The sequence below is a fragment of the Syngnathus acus genome, chromosome 16 (genome assembly GCF_901709675.1).
Source record: "Syngnathus acus chromosome 16, fSynAcu1.2, whole genome shotgun sequence".
In the NCBI taxonomy this organism is placed as follows: domain Eukaryota; kingdom Metazoa; phylum Chordata; class Actinopteri; order Syngnathiformes; family Syngnathidae; genus Syngnathus; species Syngnathus acus.
Genome location: NC_051101.1, coordinates 489773 through 506184, shown reverse-complemented (window position 1 = coordinate 506184; position 16412 = coordinate 489773). Strand labels below are relative to the sequence as shown.

The 16412-nt window shown below is 52.4% G+C and overlaps 2 protein-coding genes across 4 annotated transcripts; both read left to right on the top strand.

Annotated features, from left to right (window-relative positions):
• Positions 1–1124: 1124 nt before the first annotated feature.
• On the top strand, positions 1125–5051 carry LOC119136446 (metaxin-1-like). 2 transcript variants are annotated; one of them, XM_037274974.1, is made up of 9 exons: positions 1125–1255; positions 2259–2328; positions 2400–2479; positions 3145–3237; positions 3320–3502; positions 3809–3885; positions 4081–4226; positions 4314–4535; positions 4580–5051. In XM_037274974.1, exons 1-8 carry the CDS (start codon positions 1175–1177, stop codon positions 4532–4534), a joined length of 951 nt encoding a protein of 316 aa, XP_037130869.1. In that variant the 5' UTR covers positions 1125–1174; the 3' UTR covers position 4535; positions 4580–5051. The 2 variants fall into 2 exon arrangements, with proteins under 2 accessions (XP_037130869.1, XP_037130868.1); XM_037274973.1 differs by adding an exon at positions 3569–3638 and having other exon boundaries at positions 3807–3885; positions 4314–5051.
• A 254-nt stretch (positions 5052–5305) lies between these two features.
• thbs3a (thrombospondin 3a) lies at positions 5306–14957 on the top strand. 2 transcript variants are annotated; one of them, XM_037274900.1, is made up of 23 exons: positions 5306–5459; positions 8980–9177; positions 9307–9563; positions 10164–10263; positions 10333–10359; positions 10428–10510; positions 10671–10722; positions 10799–10947; positions 11010–11147; positions 11397–11471; positions 11548–11700; positions 11788–11898; positions 11965–12072; positions 12183–12342; positions 12419–12537; positions 12608–12660; positions 12729–12910; positions 12996–13174; positions 13280–13328; positions 13409–13605; positions 13842–14014; positions 14169–14308; positions 14742–14957. In XM_037274900.1, the coding sequence occupies exons 1-23, from the start codon at positions 5384–5386 to the stop codon at positions 14801–14803; spliced, it is 2841 nt and encodes a 946-aa protein (XP_037130795.1). In that variant the 5' UTR covers positions 5306–5383; the 3' UTR covers positions 14804–14957. The 2 variants fall into 2 exon arrangements, with proteins under 2 accessions (XP_037130795.1, XP_037130796.1); XM_037274901.1 differs by lacking the exon at positions 10333–10359.
• The last annotated feature ends 1455 nt before the right edge of the window (positions 14958–16412 follow it).

Genomic DNA, 16412 nt, shown 5'->3' with positions numbered 1-16412 from the left:
TGTTGGTCAATCCCGACTGTACCCGTGCAAACAGCACGCCCCAGTGTGTCATGGCGGCACCCAGCCGAGCCACGACCGGCGAGCTCGCAGCGAGCGGGTGCTCCCCCCGAGGACGCCGGCCAAGTGGCCAGCAAGTTGGGTTGGAGCCGTTTGCCGAGCCAAGAGCAAGCAGCTACAGGCTCAGAGCCAGGAGGTAGGAGGGTCCGGTGGTGGGTTGGCTAGCTGGCTAGCGTAGCTCGTAGTCAGGGAGCGGGATCGGAGAGGTGCGAGCAGAGCTCCAGAGATACGCGGTGGGCAGGAGAAAAGGCGAGAAAAAGAAAAGAAAAAAACGGGCACACTTAAAACGGGAAACACGAAACAGACAGGGGACAAACAAATAGCGGACACGGTTCGGGGTAGAAGCGGCAGTCAACAGTCCAGACGCCAGCGTTGCTCTAACCCGGAAGACAAGGAAAGGGGGCGTAACTGATGATTCTGACATAACCCAATTGATTACTTGTGGGTAGGTATTATTATTTTTATGAATGAAATACAATCTATTTGGAAGCAGTTGTGTGGCCTTGGAATCCCTCGCCCCCCTCCCTTTGCTTTTCCTCTCTGGCCGCCGCCCTCTTGCCTGCTCAGAGCAGGCGAAAGGAGAGGGCTGCTCTTCTGACACGCACGCACGCACGAAGAACGAAAGAACCCAGACACAACACGACTCTCAGCAGAAAATTGACATCACGTGACAATAAGGGCGCCCCAGTGCCCACTGGACAGATTTGAGATGGAACTGACTGAGCAAGAAAGCTGGCGATATTTTTTTCTTGAGCGCTCGTGCTCACGTGGATTGCGCCCTGGGCGGTCGCCCATATTGCCCATAGCAAAAACCGGCCCTGCAACTCTCATTTTTCACCGAGCCTGTTGTGAATCAAAGGACTTTCAGAATGACCAAAGTATTTGGACTTTCTTCCTTCGTCATAAAGTTCGTCATTACCAGATTTACCCGATTGTGTTCCTCTTTACTTTATATTTATTTGATCAACGTATAGCTTTGTTTTCGATATTTTATGTCTCATCAACAAATAGTCAACACAAACGGGCAAAAAAAACGTTGCCAAACAGGACACAAAACGCGATCGATCAATCGACGTTGACAGTGACGATTCGCTCGTCACTTCCGGCGGTGGGCAAGATGGCGGCGCCCGAAGAGCTGTTCGTGTGGGAAGGAGACTGGGGTCTGCCGTCCGTCAACAGCGATTGTTTGGTAGTTTTGGTCGGTTGCCTTTTGTCTCGTTTTATGTATGAGGTCAGTTGCGTTTAGCGGCGGTCACGATGAGAGTTCAGCATGCTTGCGAGTAGAGGCAGAATCAAAGCGCCAGTGCGATCGGGAACAAACAAGTGACGATCACGTCAGGATCTTGCATCAGAGGTGTACCTGAAATCATCCACAGTTTACTAGAGCTGCTAATTTTTTTAATTGAGCCTTTATTTATTATTAAGGGCATCAACAAATTCAAATTTGCAATGGCGACCTGGCTGCAAACAGCAGAGTGAACCAAATCAAAACAATCTTCTGTACAACAGTGTTTCCGAAGCAGGCGCACGTAAGCAAGCGCATTGCTGAGCGGGGGTAGTAACATTTCATAATTGACTTCCCGTGTCGTGTGTCAGTTCAAGCAAGTGTCCCCCAAAAGCGTAGATGACAATGTATTTCTGGGATTTCATGTTTAAACGCCCGTGTGGTGTCCTCGATAAGACGTCAGGCCTCGCTAAGACGTCACAATTTTCTGAGACGTCCTGACACTTGTTTGGAGCTTTTAATGTCAAAGTTTGGCTTTAGTGTTCGGCAGAGCGGAGTCAAAGCTACCTTTAGTTCTTGTTCTCAACTTCTTCGTCGCGCAGCGCATATATAACTCGAGCCCCAACCATACTTCCCGCTTTGAATTGCTCGCGCCAAAATAAAAGCATGGTTTTCAAAATAAGCCCTACCCGTTTGTGGTTTCAAAGTGGGGTCCCCACACGGCAGCAAAGCGAGCCAAAATTGGAACGTACCCGAAAGTGGTTACTCGTCTCCGTTGTCTTCCCTCTGCTCTTTTTGATTCCAATGTTGTTGTCACGTCACCGTGTCTGCTTTTATCTTTAATGAAATTTTAAAAAACGCTGCTTGCGGAGGCTGACAGAAGCTGATACAACTTAGGAGTGCCAGCAGTCTGTGTTTGGAGGCAGCAAACAAAACGAAAACGCCTTTCAATGTTTGCCAAACGTGTTCGTGGCAGGCGTACGCTCAATTTTCCGGTGCTCCTCTCAAAGTCCACAAGTTAAGCAACCCGTGGAGATGTCCAGGAGGTGAGAAAAACCCTTCGCGACTCCCGCACCCGCCTGCAGGGGGCGCCTCCTCACCTCTCCTTTGCATTCAGGTACCATTCCCGCACTGAGGACTGCCCACAAGGAGGCGCTGTGGCGACCCTCTGACATCATCGTCCACCTCCAAAAACAGGTAAGCAACACAAGGCTCGGTCAGATGCGCCGCGTCGACGGTCAGCAGCAAGTTGACCGTCATTTGTCAATAGGTCAGGGCTGTGGCCAACGACGCGCCGCATGTGCAGAAGCAAAACGAGAAGCATATCGTTGCATTCAAAACACGACAGTGCCATGGCTTGCCACATCGTGTGCTCTGAAAAAGGATTTGCCACCTCCCAAACCTTTTTTACTTTCAAAAACTTTCCCCGCTTGTCACATCATCAAACACAGTAAATATAGAAAGCAAGAAGTTGCGAGGACTTTGTTGTCGCCATTTTATTATCGGAAAGAATTTCTCGCAACGGCAAATGAGGCTTTTTGTCCAAAATGGCTTTTGAGCATTTTTTTTCTTTCAAGAATGTCTTGCAAGAGGATTGCTGAGATTTTCCTGTCGTCTCCTTTCTGCTTTGCTGTGGTTCTGACGCACATTTTCCGCATCAGAACCCCGACCCTTTCCCGGCAGCTGGAAGTCATTAGCTCGCATGCTGTGCGGCCTGAGGCTGGTCATAGCCATGGGGTGCAGGCGGGGGTTTGTTCGTCTGGCAGAAGCGCACGTGGGCGGGTGGTCGTAGTGCCGAGGAGCTGCTTGTGTATTCCTTGTTGCCGGCGTTGTCATGACAACCCAGTTTCTTCCTGTTCCAGAAGTACAACGCCGACTTTGACCTGTCGCCCAAGGAGGCCGCAGACAGCCTGGCCTTCGTCGCGCTGGTCCAAGAGAAACTCTCGCCGGCCGTGGTGTGTATGCACGTGTGCGCCTGTGTCCGTCTGCATGTGTCAATGCGTGTACCCGCTCGCTGATGCCATTTTCCACTTGTAGCTGTATGCGCTGTGGGTGGAGCCCAAGAACTTTGCGGAGGTGACGCGGCGCTGGTACGCCGAGCATGTGTCCTTCCCACTCGGCCTGGTCTTGCCGGACCGCATGCGGCGCCAAGAGCTGGACAAATTGCGCCTGCTGCGAGGAGACGCCAGCCTGGAGCCCGGCGACGAGCTGGAGAAGGAGGTGAGCGGCCGGCGCTTTTCAGCTTCTTGGCTTTTTTGGGGGAAACGTTACATCCTCCTCACCAAGAGCCCGGGCTGGCCTGTCAGCATGTATCGCAGCGCCACTTCAAGTCAAGCTCAAAGGGGTTCCGAAAAAATTGTATTGAGTCATTCTCCCTGCGCAATTTGTTGAAGGCTTTGCTAATGGATGAAGCGTTGCGAGTCGATGCGCTCGTTTGCAAATCGTTCCCAGGCTCTCCAAGCAAACTGGTTGAAGCGCTTTTGAAAACTGACCCTGATGACGAAGGCGGCCCTACTTGCCTTCCAGTTGTACGACGACGCCACCAACTGCATGGACCTGCTGGCGCAACGACTCGGAATGCAAAAGTTCTTCTTTGGAGACTCGTGAGTCCTTCGCCGTTCGGCGCGTCGCTCTCTGTGTCGCTCTCTGTGTCGCTCTCCGTGTCGCTCTCCGTGTCGCTCTCCGTGTCGCTCTCCGTGTCGCTCTCCGTGTCGCTCTCCGTGTCGCTCTCCGTGTCGCGCTCTGTCGCTCGCCGTGTCGCTCGGGCTTGGTCGTCACAGTGATCGACGTCTGGTCAGGCCTTCGTCTCTCGACGCGGTTGTGTTTGGCTGGCTGGCCCCCATCCTCAAGTGCGAGCTCCCCAGCGGGAAGTTGCAGCAACATCTCAAGTCACTGGACAACCTGCACGCCTTCTGCGCCAACATTCTGCTGGTCTACTTCCCCCGTCAGGATGCCGCCGTCTGCGTACGTTTCACACCAACCGGGCGCTGTGCTGACCACCGTGCCCGTTTTCCTTTTTGTGCGTCCACAGAGAACGGCGGTCCCCGATTGGGGTGTTCGGCCAAGAGCTATGATGTGGAGCACGTGCCCAACCGGCGCGTCAAGCAGTTCCTGTCGGCGCTGGCGGCAGTGGGCGCCATGCTGTCCTATGCCTTGCTCACCGGCATGGTGTCCGTCCAGCGCGGCCACAAGGGGGTGCTGGAGGGCCGACGACATTCGGCTGGCCCTGAGGACGACGAAGATGAGGACTGACTGGCTTTGGAAGATGAGGACTGACGTTGGCAGACGACGACTGAAGTTGGAAGACAAGGACTGACGTAGACCGATTTCGTTGGAAGACGAAGACTGACATTGCAGACCGCTTCCGTTGAAAAACAAGGACTGACATTGCAAACCGCTTCTTTGGAATTTCCCCCGCGTTTCCTTCACGTTTCTCAGCCGTCTTTCTTCCCTGTTTGACATCATCCACCTTTCTTGTTTCCTCTCTTTTGTTGCGCTGATGTTTCCTCTGAGCTCCTGTCACGTTTCCTTCCTGCTTCCTCCATGTTGACATGTGAAGTGTCATAAGTAGAATCTTTTTTTTTTTTCCTTTTTGAAATAGTGTCAGTAACGCTCATGGGAGCCCCGCTCCCTGAGTCTGTACTCCAGCTGCACGCCTGACGCCAAAGCTCAGGAATGTCTGCGTGTGCGTGCTGACGAGCTTATATGGAAGCAGTTTGAGTTGAGCTTCATCATCGGAGACAAAATAAAGGCCCTGTATCCATGGCAACTACGTTGTGTTAATGTTGGAAAGCTGAACAGCCAGCGTTACAGTGTCCTCACCTACGACCCTATGCTGGGCTGATTTAAATTGTATTTATTCTATTTTTTTTTCTATGTTTGTTTCGGGAAGGACAAGACTTGTCGATAAGGTAAGCGAGTTGAAGCAGTTCTACTCGTCTCGTTCCGACTACAACCAAGGTTTCACTGCCCATGTACAATCAGTCAATCGCGTCACGTGTGGTCCCGCCCCCTTCTCCCACCCCATCACTTCCGGCGGCTGCGCGTTCTAGCAGTCGTGGTCTGTGCGCCCGCGGCTCGTCTTCAAGTGAGCTTGAGAGGATGAAGATGGAGATGATGACTTTTATGCTTTCAATCTCCTTGCTCAGAACGGCGGCACAAGTCCCGGAGCAGCAAGGTAAGACTGCTTTCGTTCTTCGTCGTCATTTCTTGAGTGACAGCGGAGTGGACACTTTTACGGTCGTCATGAACTTTGGGGTGTTCGAGAACGAGAACAAGCCGGCCGGCATTTGGTCGGGCTTTCGCAATCGTTTGGCATCAAGTAGCGCCCCCAACAATGACGAACATTCATAGAGTAACATTGTACTGTAGGCCGAAGTGTTAAACAGGAAGCTTTCTGGCTCGTAACATCCAAGTTGTGCTTAAAACCAGAGAAACTACTGAAATGATTAAACGGGGAGTCGCTGATGGAAGCAGATTGTTTGAGATCGCGTGACGTCATGAAGTTCACGTTGAATGTGAAAAATTCTCACATTAAAATTTGACTTGCCGACCATCGTGGTCTCTGACGGACGACTTTTCAAAGTCAATTTGCTGCTGCGTAACTCCGCTGCTTTTGGCTATTGCTTCTCTTACAAATGAGGCCAAGTGTTTTAAACGACGACGCGCGCGGACCCTCCCTCCGCCGTCGGTCACTGAAGCCGAAGGAATTGCTGCCTTAGTTTGCCAGATGCTGACGTCAAATTTGACGTTAAGTAAACGTAACAATGTGATCACGTCACACATGTCAAGTGCACTACCGCGCGGTTAGCAAGGCTGGCTGGGCAGTTGGGACCTCGAGGGCCGACGCGTCTCCAACGCACCAGCTTGAATCCGGTGTGTTGCATTTTGGCACGAGCAACCCAAAAAAAAAATAATTGTGGCGCAAAGCGGTTTTAGCACTGTTTATCACTGTGTGGGGAATTAGCTATTTAGGGCCCACTTCAGCTGCAGATTGGGTGGCCGTGCTTGCTAAGAAGTTGATCACAGAAACTGAGTGACAAGGGGAAATACCAGGGAAGGGGGCGCGCGGGGGACAATTCACCTGTGACGATAAGTGGTGATGAAAAGGTGGGATCCACTGTAGTGCAATTTTATTAGTGGGCTAAAGTCAATCACACCTCAATATCTTCCCAAAAACACACGTTATGTACAGTGCCTTGCGAAAGTATTCGGCCCCCTTGAACCTTTCAACATTTCGCCACATTTCAGGCTTCAAACATAAAGATATAACATTTTAATTTTTTGTCAAGAATCAACAACAAGTGGGACACAATCGTGAAGTGGAACGAAATTTATTGGATAATTTAAACTTTTTTAACAAATAAAAAACTGAAAAGTGGGGCGTGCAATATTATTCGGCCCCTTTACTTTCAGTGCAGCAAACTCACTCCAGAAGTTCAGTGAGGATCTTTGAATGATCCAATGTTGTCCTAAATGACTGATGATAAATAGAATGCACCTGTGTGTAATCAAGTCTCCGTATAAATGCACCTGCTCTTTGATAGTCTCAGGGTTCTGTTTAAAGCGCAGAGAGAACCATGAAGACAAAGGAACACACCAGGCAGGTCCGAGATACTGTTGTGGAGAAGTTTAAAGCCGGATTTGGATACAAAAAGATTTCCCAAGCTTTAAACATCTCAAGGAGCACTGTGCAAGCAATTATATTGAAATGGAAGGAGTATCAGACCACTGCAAATCTACCAAGACCCGGCCGTCCCTCCAAACTTTCATCCCAGCTCAGTGACCTAGTGGTAGAGTGTCCGCCCTGAGACTGGAAGGTTGTGGGTTCAAACCCCGGCCGGGTCATACCAAAGACTATAAAAATGGGACCCATTGCCTCCCTGCTTGGCACTCAGCATTAAGGGTTGGAATTGGGGGGTTAGATCACCAACTGATTCCCGAGCGCGACACCGCTGCTGCTCACTGCTCCCCTCTCCCCCAGGGGATGGATTAAAATCACACGGGGATGGGTTAAATGCAGAGGACAAATTTCACCACACCCAGGTGTGTGTGTGACGATCATTGGGACTTTAATCTTTAATCTCAAACAAGGAGAAGACTGATCAGAGATGCAGCCAAGAGGCCCATGATCACTCTGGATGAACTGCAGATAACTACAGCTGAGGTGGGAGAGTCTGTCCATAGGACAACAATCAGTCGTGCACTGCACAAATCTGGCCTTTATGGAAGAGTGGCAAGAAGAAAGCCATTTCTCAAAGATATCCATAAAAAGTCTCGTTTAAAGTTTGCCACAAGCCACCTGGGAGACACACCAAACATGTGGAAGAAGGTGCTCTGGTCAGATGAAACCAAAATCGAACTTTTTGGCCACAATGCAAAACGATATGTTTGGCGTAAAAGCAACACAGCTCATCACCCTGAACACACCATCCCCACTCTCAAACATGGTGGTGGCAGCATCATGGTTTGGGCCTGCTTTTCTTCAGCAGGGACAGGGGAGATGGATGGAGCCAAATACAGAACCATTCTGGAAGAAAACCTGTTGGAGTCTGCAAAAGACCTGAGACTGGGACGGAGATTTATCTTCCAACAGGACAATGATCCAAAACATAAAGCCAAATCTACAATGGAATGGTTCACAAATAGACGTATCCAGGTGTTAGAATGGCCAAGTCAAAGTCCAGACCTGAATCCAATCGAGAATCTGTGGAAAGAGCTGAAGACTGCTGTTCACAAACGCTCTCCATCCAACCTCACTGAGCTCGAGCTGTTTTGCAAGGAAGAATGGGCAAGAATTCCAGTCTCTCGATGTGCAAAACTGATAGAGACATACCCCAAGCGACTTGCAGCTGTAATTGCAGCAAAAGGTGGCGCTACAAAGTATTAGCGCAAGGGGGCCGAATAATATTGCACGCCCCACTTTTCAGTTTTTTATTTGTTAAAAAAGTTTAAATTATCCAATAAATTTTGTTCCACTTCACGATTGTGTCCCACTTGTTGTTGATTCTTGACAAAAAATTAAACTTTTATATCTTTATGTTTGAAGCCTGAAATGTCGCGAAATGTTGAAAGGTTCAAGGGGGCCGAATACTTTCGCAAGGCACTGTATAATATTATAAATAAAGGCCTAAAATTCCTGCACATTTTCTGAATTGTGTCAAATGGGTGATGCAAAGCTATAACGTCACCCACAGGTTACATGAAATTGGTTTAGTCTCCTCTTCACCTCTAAGTCAGTGACAATGTTGGGAGATGGGAAAGCTGTCGACTGTTTTTCTTGTCGAGTGCCAAATAAATTGGAGATAGTCTTGCCCAAAAATGAGCGGTTCAAGATCAAATGCATTCTTGAAAGTGGAATTCAACAAAATTTATTGTAAAAATTGAATGCACTTGTATACATTTACAAAAAGCTACTCTGATCAAAATAAACATTCGTACAAGTTTCTTTTCAACTCTGTTTGATTGCATTTCATGTTTCAAACGTAAATTTGGACTTGTTTCGCGGAACAAATTTGGTGATTCTTTTCATACCACAAGAGGGAGTCCACACAGGTAGCCCACTTTGACAATTGCTGCATTGCAAGTTCATCTCATCAGGCTCTACTCCAGAGCGCCAATAAGTCCATCCGAAGAAACCCCCCCCCCCGACGGCATCGCCAAGCATTGCTACGGTAACCGTCCTGTCTCCCCGCCAGTGATGGATGTGCTGAGCGCTCAGGACTCCAAGTGGGCGGGTGAATTTTGGGGCGGCGCCAGTGCGCCAGCCGATGTCTACGTGGCGGCAGCCATTCGCCTGCCGCCCAAGGTGGGCGGCGGCGTCCTCCTTGGTGTGTATGGGAAGCACGACAACAAGAAGTACCTGGAGGTTGCCGTCATGGCCAAGATCAACAAAGGTGCCCAACTACTTGCTCCTTCTTCCTCTTTGTTTGGTCCACTTTTGACTTTCTCTTTGGACAATTCCAATTTGACTTGCTGTTTGTCTTTGAGCTGTTCCTGATGGCTGCCTGTGTGCGTGCGCGCAGTGTCGCTCCGCTTCTTGCGTCCGTCCGATGGGAAGGTTCACACGGTGAACCTGGCGAATGCCAACGTGTCAGATGGGCACCGCCATTCGCTGGTGGTGCGTCTGAGTGAGCTGCGACGCGCCAGCATGAGGGCGGAGCTCTACGTAGACTGCCGATTAGCCGACGCGGCGGAGGGTGCGCCTCACCTGCCTCCCCTCCCTCGGGAGCCGGATGCCGTGGAGATCCGACACGGACAGAAGGCGTACACGCGCATGCAGGTACACCTGGCCACGGCCCTTAGCGGCTCCCTCTTGCATATTTGTGACTAAAGCTCACCATATCATCATTCATATCCATATTTGTGACGAAAGCTCCGTGATGGTCACCACATCGTGTGCATATTTGTGAAAAAAGCTCCCTGTCCATAATGGTCACCATATCACCATTCGCTTTATGTGGTCTCACTCTCGTCGGCTGAAAGTTTCTGTTTGCCACCAGTGCCGATACTAGTGCTAATTGTACCCACACTAGGCCGCCACAAATCGCCCTCAATCGTCTCGCAATGGAGGAGACTGGAATGAGCAAACGATTGCCAAGGAAACAACAGCGGCGTTTGGAATCCTTCGCTCGGTGCACATTCCCCATTTTCAGCAACAGAATAGCAATCCCTACAGCGCGGTTTCCCGGGGTACGGCCCCCGTGAGTCCCGTTTCGGATGGGACCCCGTTCCCACACGCCCGATTCAAATGATGGGGACACTCCCACTGCAAAGCTTGACGATGGTTTGAATCGGGCACGCAGGAGCCGGATGGGGAGAGCCCCGGCCGCGGTTTGCACCGTTGCGTTTGAGTGACGCCGGCTGGTTGTTTGCCACTCAGGGCGCCGTGGAAATCCTGCGCGTGGCGCTTGGGGGCAGTGTGGTTCAAGCCGGCGCCCTGGTGGACTGTCCTTTTCTAGGCGACTCCGTCCACAACCTAGGTGAGTGACACACCTGTGGCAGTACACGTGACTTCCCCATTCTTGAAGCGTAACGCTTTGTGCGGGCAGCGAGCGGCGACCTGCACGCTATCCTCGGTGAGTGCGTCCGATCCTCCGTAAACGAAGAGGCTGTCATCTGGTGACTGAGCTTTGCTTCCTGTCAGCTGATCACGCCAAAGCGCTGATTGGTCAGATGCTCCTCTTCAATCAGATGCTGGGGGAACTCCGACAGGATGTCAAGAAACAGGTGAGGTACCCTTCACACCAGGGTGACTTGCAACAGAGACCACATTATTGCTTATTGTGGAACAGCCAAGAGTTGAACCGAAGAAGGCCACTGCTACCTACGGTCGTGGGTGTGCAATTACACGCCAACAAAATGGCGAGACGTGTGCGTGTGCGTGCAGGTAAAGGAGATGTCTTTGCTGAGGAACGCCATCCTGGAGTGTCAAGTTTGCGGTGAGTGGGGTTGCCACTCGCACGCTTTGTGGCAGGATGCCGCTGAAGCCACATGTGTGTGTGCGCCCGACCGCAGGTTTTCACGAGGCGCGTTCTCACTGCTGGCCCAACCCATGCCACCGGGGTGTGGCCTGTGCCGAAAGCCCACACTTCCCTGGCTTCACCTGCGGACCGTGCCCGCCAGGCACCCTGGGAAATGGGACGAGCTGTCGTGACGTGGATGAGGTCAGCGCATGCGCGCACGCACGCAGGACGATGGCAGCGAGTGACGATGCCGTCCCCGCCAGTGCGAGGCGCAGCCGTGCTTCCGACCGTCGGCCTGCATCAACACGGAAGGCGGCTTCCGATGCGGCCCGTGTCCTCCCGGCCTGCGGGGGCCGCCGCTCTCCGGGACCGGACTGCACTACGCCAAGACGCACAAGCAGGTCACGCGCGCACACGCACGCACGCACGCATGTCCAAAGGCTTCTGCTGCACGTGTGACTTTCAGGCTTGTGTGTTTCTGTTGTATGTTTGTTTTGTATGTTTGTACATGTGTCTCATGTTTGTATTTTGTCTGTGTGCATGTCATTGTGTGTTTGAATGCGTGCTTAGGTGTTTTCGTGTGTTTCTGTTTTTGTTTGTGCATATTTGTATGCACGCACGCGTACGTGTTTGTATGTGTTGTTTTTCAGGTGTGTGTAGACATGGACGAGTGCGTGGAGCTTCCCGACGCTTGTGTGCAAAACTCGGTTTGCACCAACACAGAGGTGAGTCGCCGGCAAGCCCCGCCCCCTGCCGCCCTCCGTTGCCCAGCGTTGTTATCGTTGTTGTCTTTGGGATCAGGGCTCCTTCCGCTGTGGCGGCTGTAAAGCTGGATACCTTGGCAACCAAACGATAGGCTGCTTCCCCCGCAGTTCTTGCGCCTCCTTGACCTTCAATCCTTGCGACGCCCATGCCCGCTGCAACATGGAGAGGAACGGCGTGCCGTCCTGCACGGTGACATGCGCCTGCACGCGCCCACCACCAAGATGTGCTGCATGTGCCGCTTCTCGCTAACGTGCTAGCGTGTTTGTGTGCGTGCAGTGCAATGTGGGTTGGGCGGGCAATGGAAACACGTGCAGCGTGGACACCGACCTGGATGGCTACCCCGACCGGTCACTGCCCTGCCTGGATAATAACAAACACTGCAGACAGGTCGGCATCCTCCTCGCCGTCCTCTTCATCATCCTGGCATCAGATGACTAACGTTGTGTCCGTCAGGACAATTGCGTGTCAACTCCAAACTCGGGTCAGGAGGACGCCGACAATGACGGCATCGGAGACCAATGTGACGATGACGCCGATGGAGACGGGATAAAAAATGTGGAGGTGCGTGAGCGCTTTGGACGTGGCTTGTGGTCATGTGACGTGCGTCCACATGCCACACGGTCACCTGGGCTCGGTCCGATGACAAGCGTGTCGCCTCGCGTGTGGAGCAGGACAACTGTCGCTTGGTTCCCAACAAGGACCAGCAGAATTCCGACAGCGACTCCTTCGGCGACGCGTGCGACAACTGTCCCAATGTGTCTAACAGCGAGCAGACAGACACGGACGGAAATGCCAGAGGGGACGCCTGCGACCTGGACATCGACGGAGATGGTACCCGAGCGCAATCGGCGAGCCGGGGTTGGGCTCGTATTTTACTTGGCTCGTGCGTGTTTGTGTGCGCGTGCAGGCATTCCAAACGTGCTTGACAATTGTCCCAAGGTTCCTAATCCCATGCAGACAGATAGAGATCATGATGGCATCGGAGACGCCTGCGACAGTTGCCCTGAACTCAGCAACCCGACTCAGGTACACGCACGCATGCAGCAAGCTTTTCTACGCTGTTGGGGTTTTCATTGAGCAGGTTTTTGTTTTTCAGACGGACATGGACAACGATTTAGTGGGAGATATTTGTGACAACGACCACGACATGTACGACACACGCACACATGCACACACCTCGGCCAAGAGAAGGTGATGACACGGTGCGCTGCATTAAGGGATGGCGACGGCCACCAGGACAACCGGGACAACTGTCCCGACATCGCCAATGGTTCTCAGTTGGACTCCGACAACGACGGCCTCGGAGACGACTGCGACCAGGACGACGACAACGACGGCATCCCGGATCACAGGGACAACTGCAGACTCATCGCAAACCCTCACCAGCAAGACTCGGACTGTAAAAAAAATTGAGTGCCACCCCTGAACGTGTGTGCATGCGCATATTCACGCGTGTTGATGTGCCTTCATGTGAATGTGTCAAGTGAACGGCATCGGCGACGTGTGCGAGCTGGACTTTGATGACGACGCGGTCCGGGACGCCCTGGACGCCTGTCCTGAGAGCGCTGAGGTGACGCTGACCGACTTCCGAGCTTATCAGACGGTGGTTTTGGACCCCGAAGGCGACGCCCAGATCGACCCCAACTGGGTGGTCCTCAATCAGGTCAGCCGGCAGCGCCCCACGGCGGTCAGCTTCATCTGTGAGATTCTCGGCCATCGCTACCTCCTCCTCTTGCTCCTCCTCCTCTGTCTTCTTCCCACTCTCTAGGGGATGGAGATTGTGCAAACAATGAACAGCGACCCGGGCCTGGCCATCGGTGCGTTGGTCGCACAAGCATGGAACTCCATTGTTGCCATATTGCAAGCCAATGACCTCTGCGTGCGTGCATGCGTGCAGGCTACACGTGGTTCAACGGGGTGGACTTTGAGGGAACATTCCACGTGAACACGGTGACGGACGACGACTACGTCGGCTTCGTGTTCTCGTATCAAGACTCGTCAAGTTTCTACGCCGTCATGTGGAAGCAAACGCAGCAAATCTACTGGCAGACGCAACCGTTTAGTGCCGTGGCGAGCCCCGCCTTGCACCTCAAGGTACTCCCACCGCACTCCACTTTGGCACAACTTGGACGCTGGTCTTTCTACCCTGACGGCTCTGCTCTCTCCGCCTTTACTCTGTTCGGATTCGACATGAGTTTGAAACAATTCTGCGCGGACTCTTTATTCTACCCAACTCGTTAGTCTCTGCTGCCGAAAACGGTCCCGGTGGTGTCCTCCGGCCTTGCGCTGTTAGTGTCATTGCATGATCCGTATGTGCATGTGCCGGTCAGGCAATGAAGTCGAGCACGGGTCCTGGCGAGTATTTGAGGAACGCGCTGTGGCACACGGGCGACACAAGCGGTGAAGCCACGCTCCTGTGGAAAGATCCCAGGAACGTGGGCTGGAAGGACAAAACGTCATATCGGTGGCAGCTCAGTCACCGCCCGCAGGCCGGATACATCAGGTCAGTCCAACAACATCAAGATGTTTATCTTGTCATTCACCCATGCTAAGCTAGCGCACTCATCATTAGTCATGGGATACACTGATGTTAAGCTTGGACTCAAAACAAATACCCTAATGCTGAGCTGGCGCGCGGGTGTTGCACTCCACTCCAGGGTTCGTCTGTTCGAGGGCTCTGACATGGTGGCTGACTCGGGCGTTGTGATTGACAGCACTTTGAGGGGGGGCAGACTGGGGGTCCTCTGCTTCTCCCAGGAAAACATCATCTGGTCCAACCTGCGCTACCGCTGCAACGGTAACAATGCTCGCGCACACGGGTGCAATGTATCGCTAGCACTGGCACTTAGCCTTAGCAGCCAAAGCCTGCGGCGGCCTATTTTGATACCCTCCAAAAATAACGTCTGACCTGGGGGGCGTGCCCACGGAGCGTTTTCCAAGCTTTGCCCATCGATCACAGCAGGATGCCCTAGTCTACCATCAGCCATTGCAGGGGGGAGGGGGGTGGCAGTAGCAAGATGACACAAGCCAAAACCTGACTCGCGTTGGCAGGAATAGCGGCAATGGAAGAGGGCTTTCCTCCTCTCGCTCAGTCCAGGTTACTCTAACAAATATTCCACGCCCGGTTCAGTCTGATTGGGGAAGCAAAATTGGTTGAATGCGAATTCCCACAACTGCTGCAATCCCGTTCGGACATCTAATTAGCATGAGCTCTGCTGTCGTGCTTCCAGACACGCTTCCTGAAGACTTCCACAAGCACGGCCAACAAGTGGTGATGCACGTGCAAGTATGAGCGCATATGGGTGACGTAGCCAAAGGTGGGGGCGAAGCCAGATGCAGAGACACACCTGAGCCATCGGCTGTCAATCAAAGGACACTCTTGAAGACAAAAAGTGGAGCGAATGGTGTCAAAACTCCCTTCAAAGAATAAAGCCACAGATCATGTTTGTCAGTCTTTTATTACAAACATCATTTGTGACATGAAAGAATTGAGTGAAATGGCACGCACTTTGATGGACATATGTGAAGAGCTCACGAGACAACTTTTGAGGTTAAAATAAGCACCCAATTTGATTGACATCTGGTCCAGACAAACACGTAAGATGGGCCAATAATAATTGCGGCTCCCCGACTAGGGAAGGACCCAGGTGCAATCGAGTCACAAAGTGCAGGAAGTGGATGCGTGTGTGATGTGAGGTGGAAGCTCCGCCCCTCACTTGTTTGACGTCATCACACGGCGCCCTGGACGATTTGGTTGTCGGAGTCAGCCTCACTGTCCTCGCACTCCTCGTGGCCAAAAGTCCTCCAGAGTTGCAGCACCAGCGCCAGCTGCAGGACCTGACGGGAAGCGCACGATGACGGTTTATGGGAAGAGCAACGATGATGGCTGACGGAAAGCGTACAATGACGGCCAGTGACGGCCCTGAGCAATTTGGTGCCCTAGGCAAGATTTTCCCTGGAGACCCCTGGCCGTGGTGTGCGGTGTATGCACCACGCAGACTCGCGGAGGGCTTGACTATGTGGCTTAAGGTTGCAGGTTATGGGGGGGGGCGACCACAATTTTGTTTTTTGGGGGGGGGGGGGGCGACCACAAAAAATATATTTTGGGGGGGGGTGCAACCACGTTTTTTTTATTTTTTATTTTTTTATTAAAATGTTTTTTATTTGGGGGGGGGGTTGCGGCGCCCCCTCCCCAACTGGTGCCCTAGGCAATGGCCTAGTGTGCCTAGTGGTAGGGCCGCTCTTGATGACGGCTCGCGGCAAGCGCACGGCGGTCAAGACGGCTCAGCCACCGGCCGCCTTACCTCCACCGCCATCAGGCTGACATCCATTCCCACCAGTCACCGCGGTCTCGTGTAGCCAATCGTGGAGCCGCCGCCGGCAGCCCTGGAAGCGAGCGAGCGTTAGTCTCTACGCAGGGGCAAGAGGGAGCAACGCCCCCTCAAACAGATGTCCTGCCCCCTCGAATCAAACTTTTAGAAGTGAAAAATCCGCTGATAGAAACACACGTTAATCAGCCCCCTCTCTTCTCTCATGTCGGTGCAGTGTGTGTCCTCACACAGCCTGCTGTCAGGACTCCGCGCCCCTCCGTAAACATCCAATCACTGTGAGTATGCAAATGAGGCAAGACGCAGCCAGAGAGTGTCAAGTTACAGTCAGTGCGGTAGGAGTTGGAAGAAGCAGTAAAAACTCCACCAAACTCGTCGTAATGACCCGTGATATAACTAATGATTAACGACAACTCAAATAATAGTTAATATAACATTCATATTATATGTTCCCCCCCCCCCCCCCCCTGAGAGATTGCCACCTTATTGTGGTCAGGGGGTTTGCGTGCCTCAGTGACCCTAAGAGCAATACCAGCAGAAGCTTTGTGTAGAGGCCTGACAGAGTGCAATCCA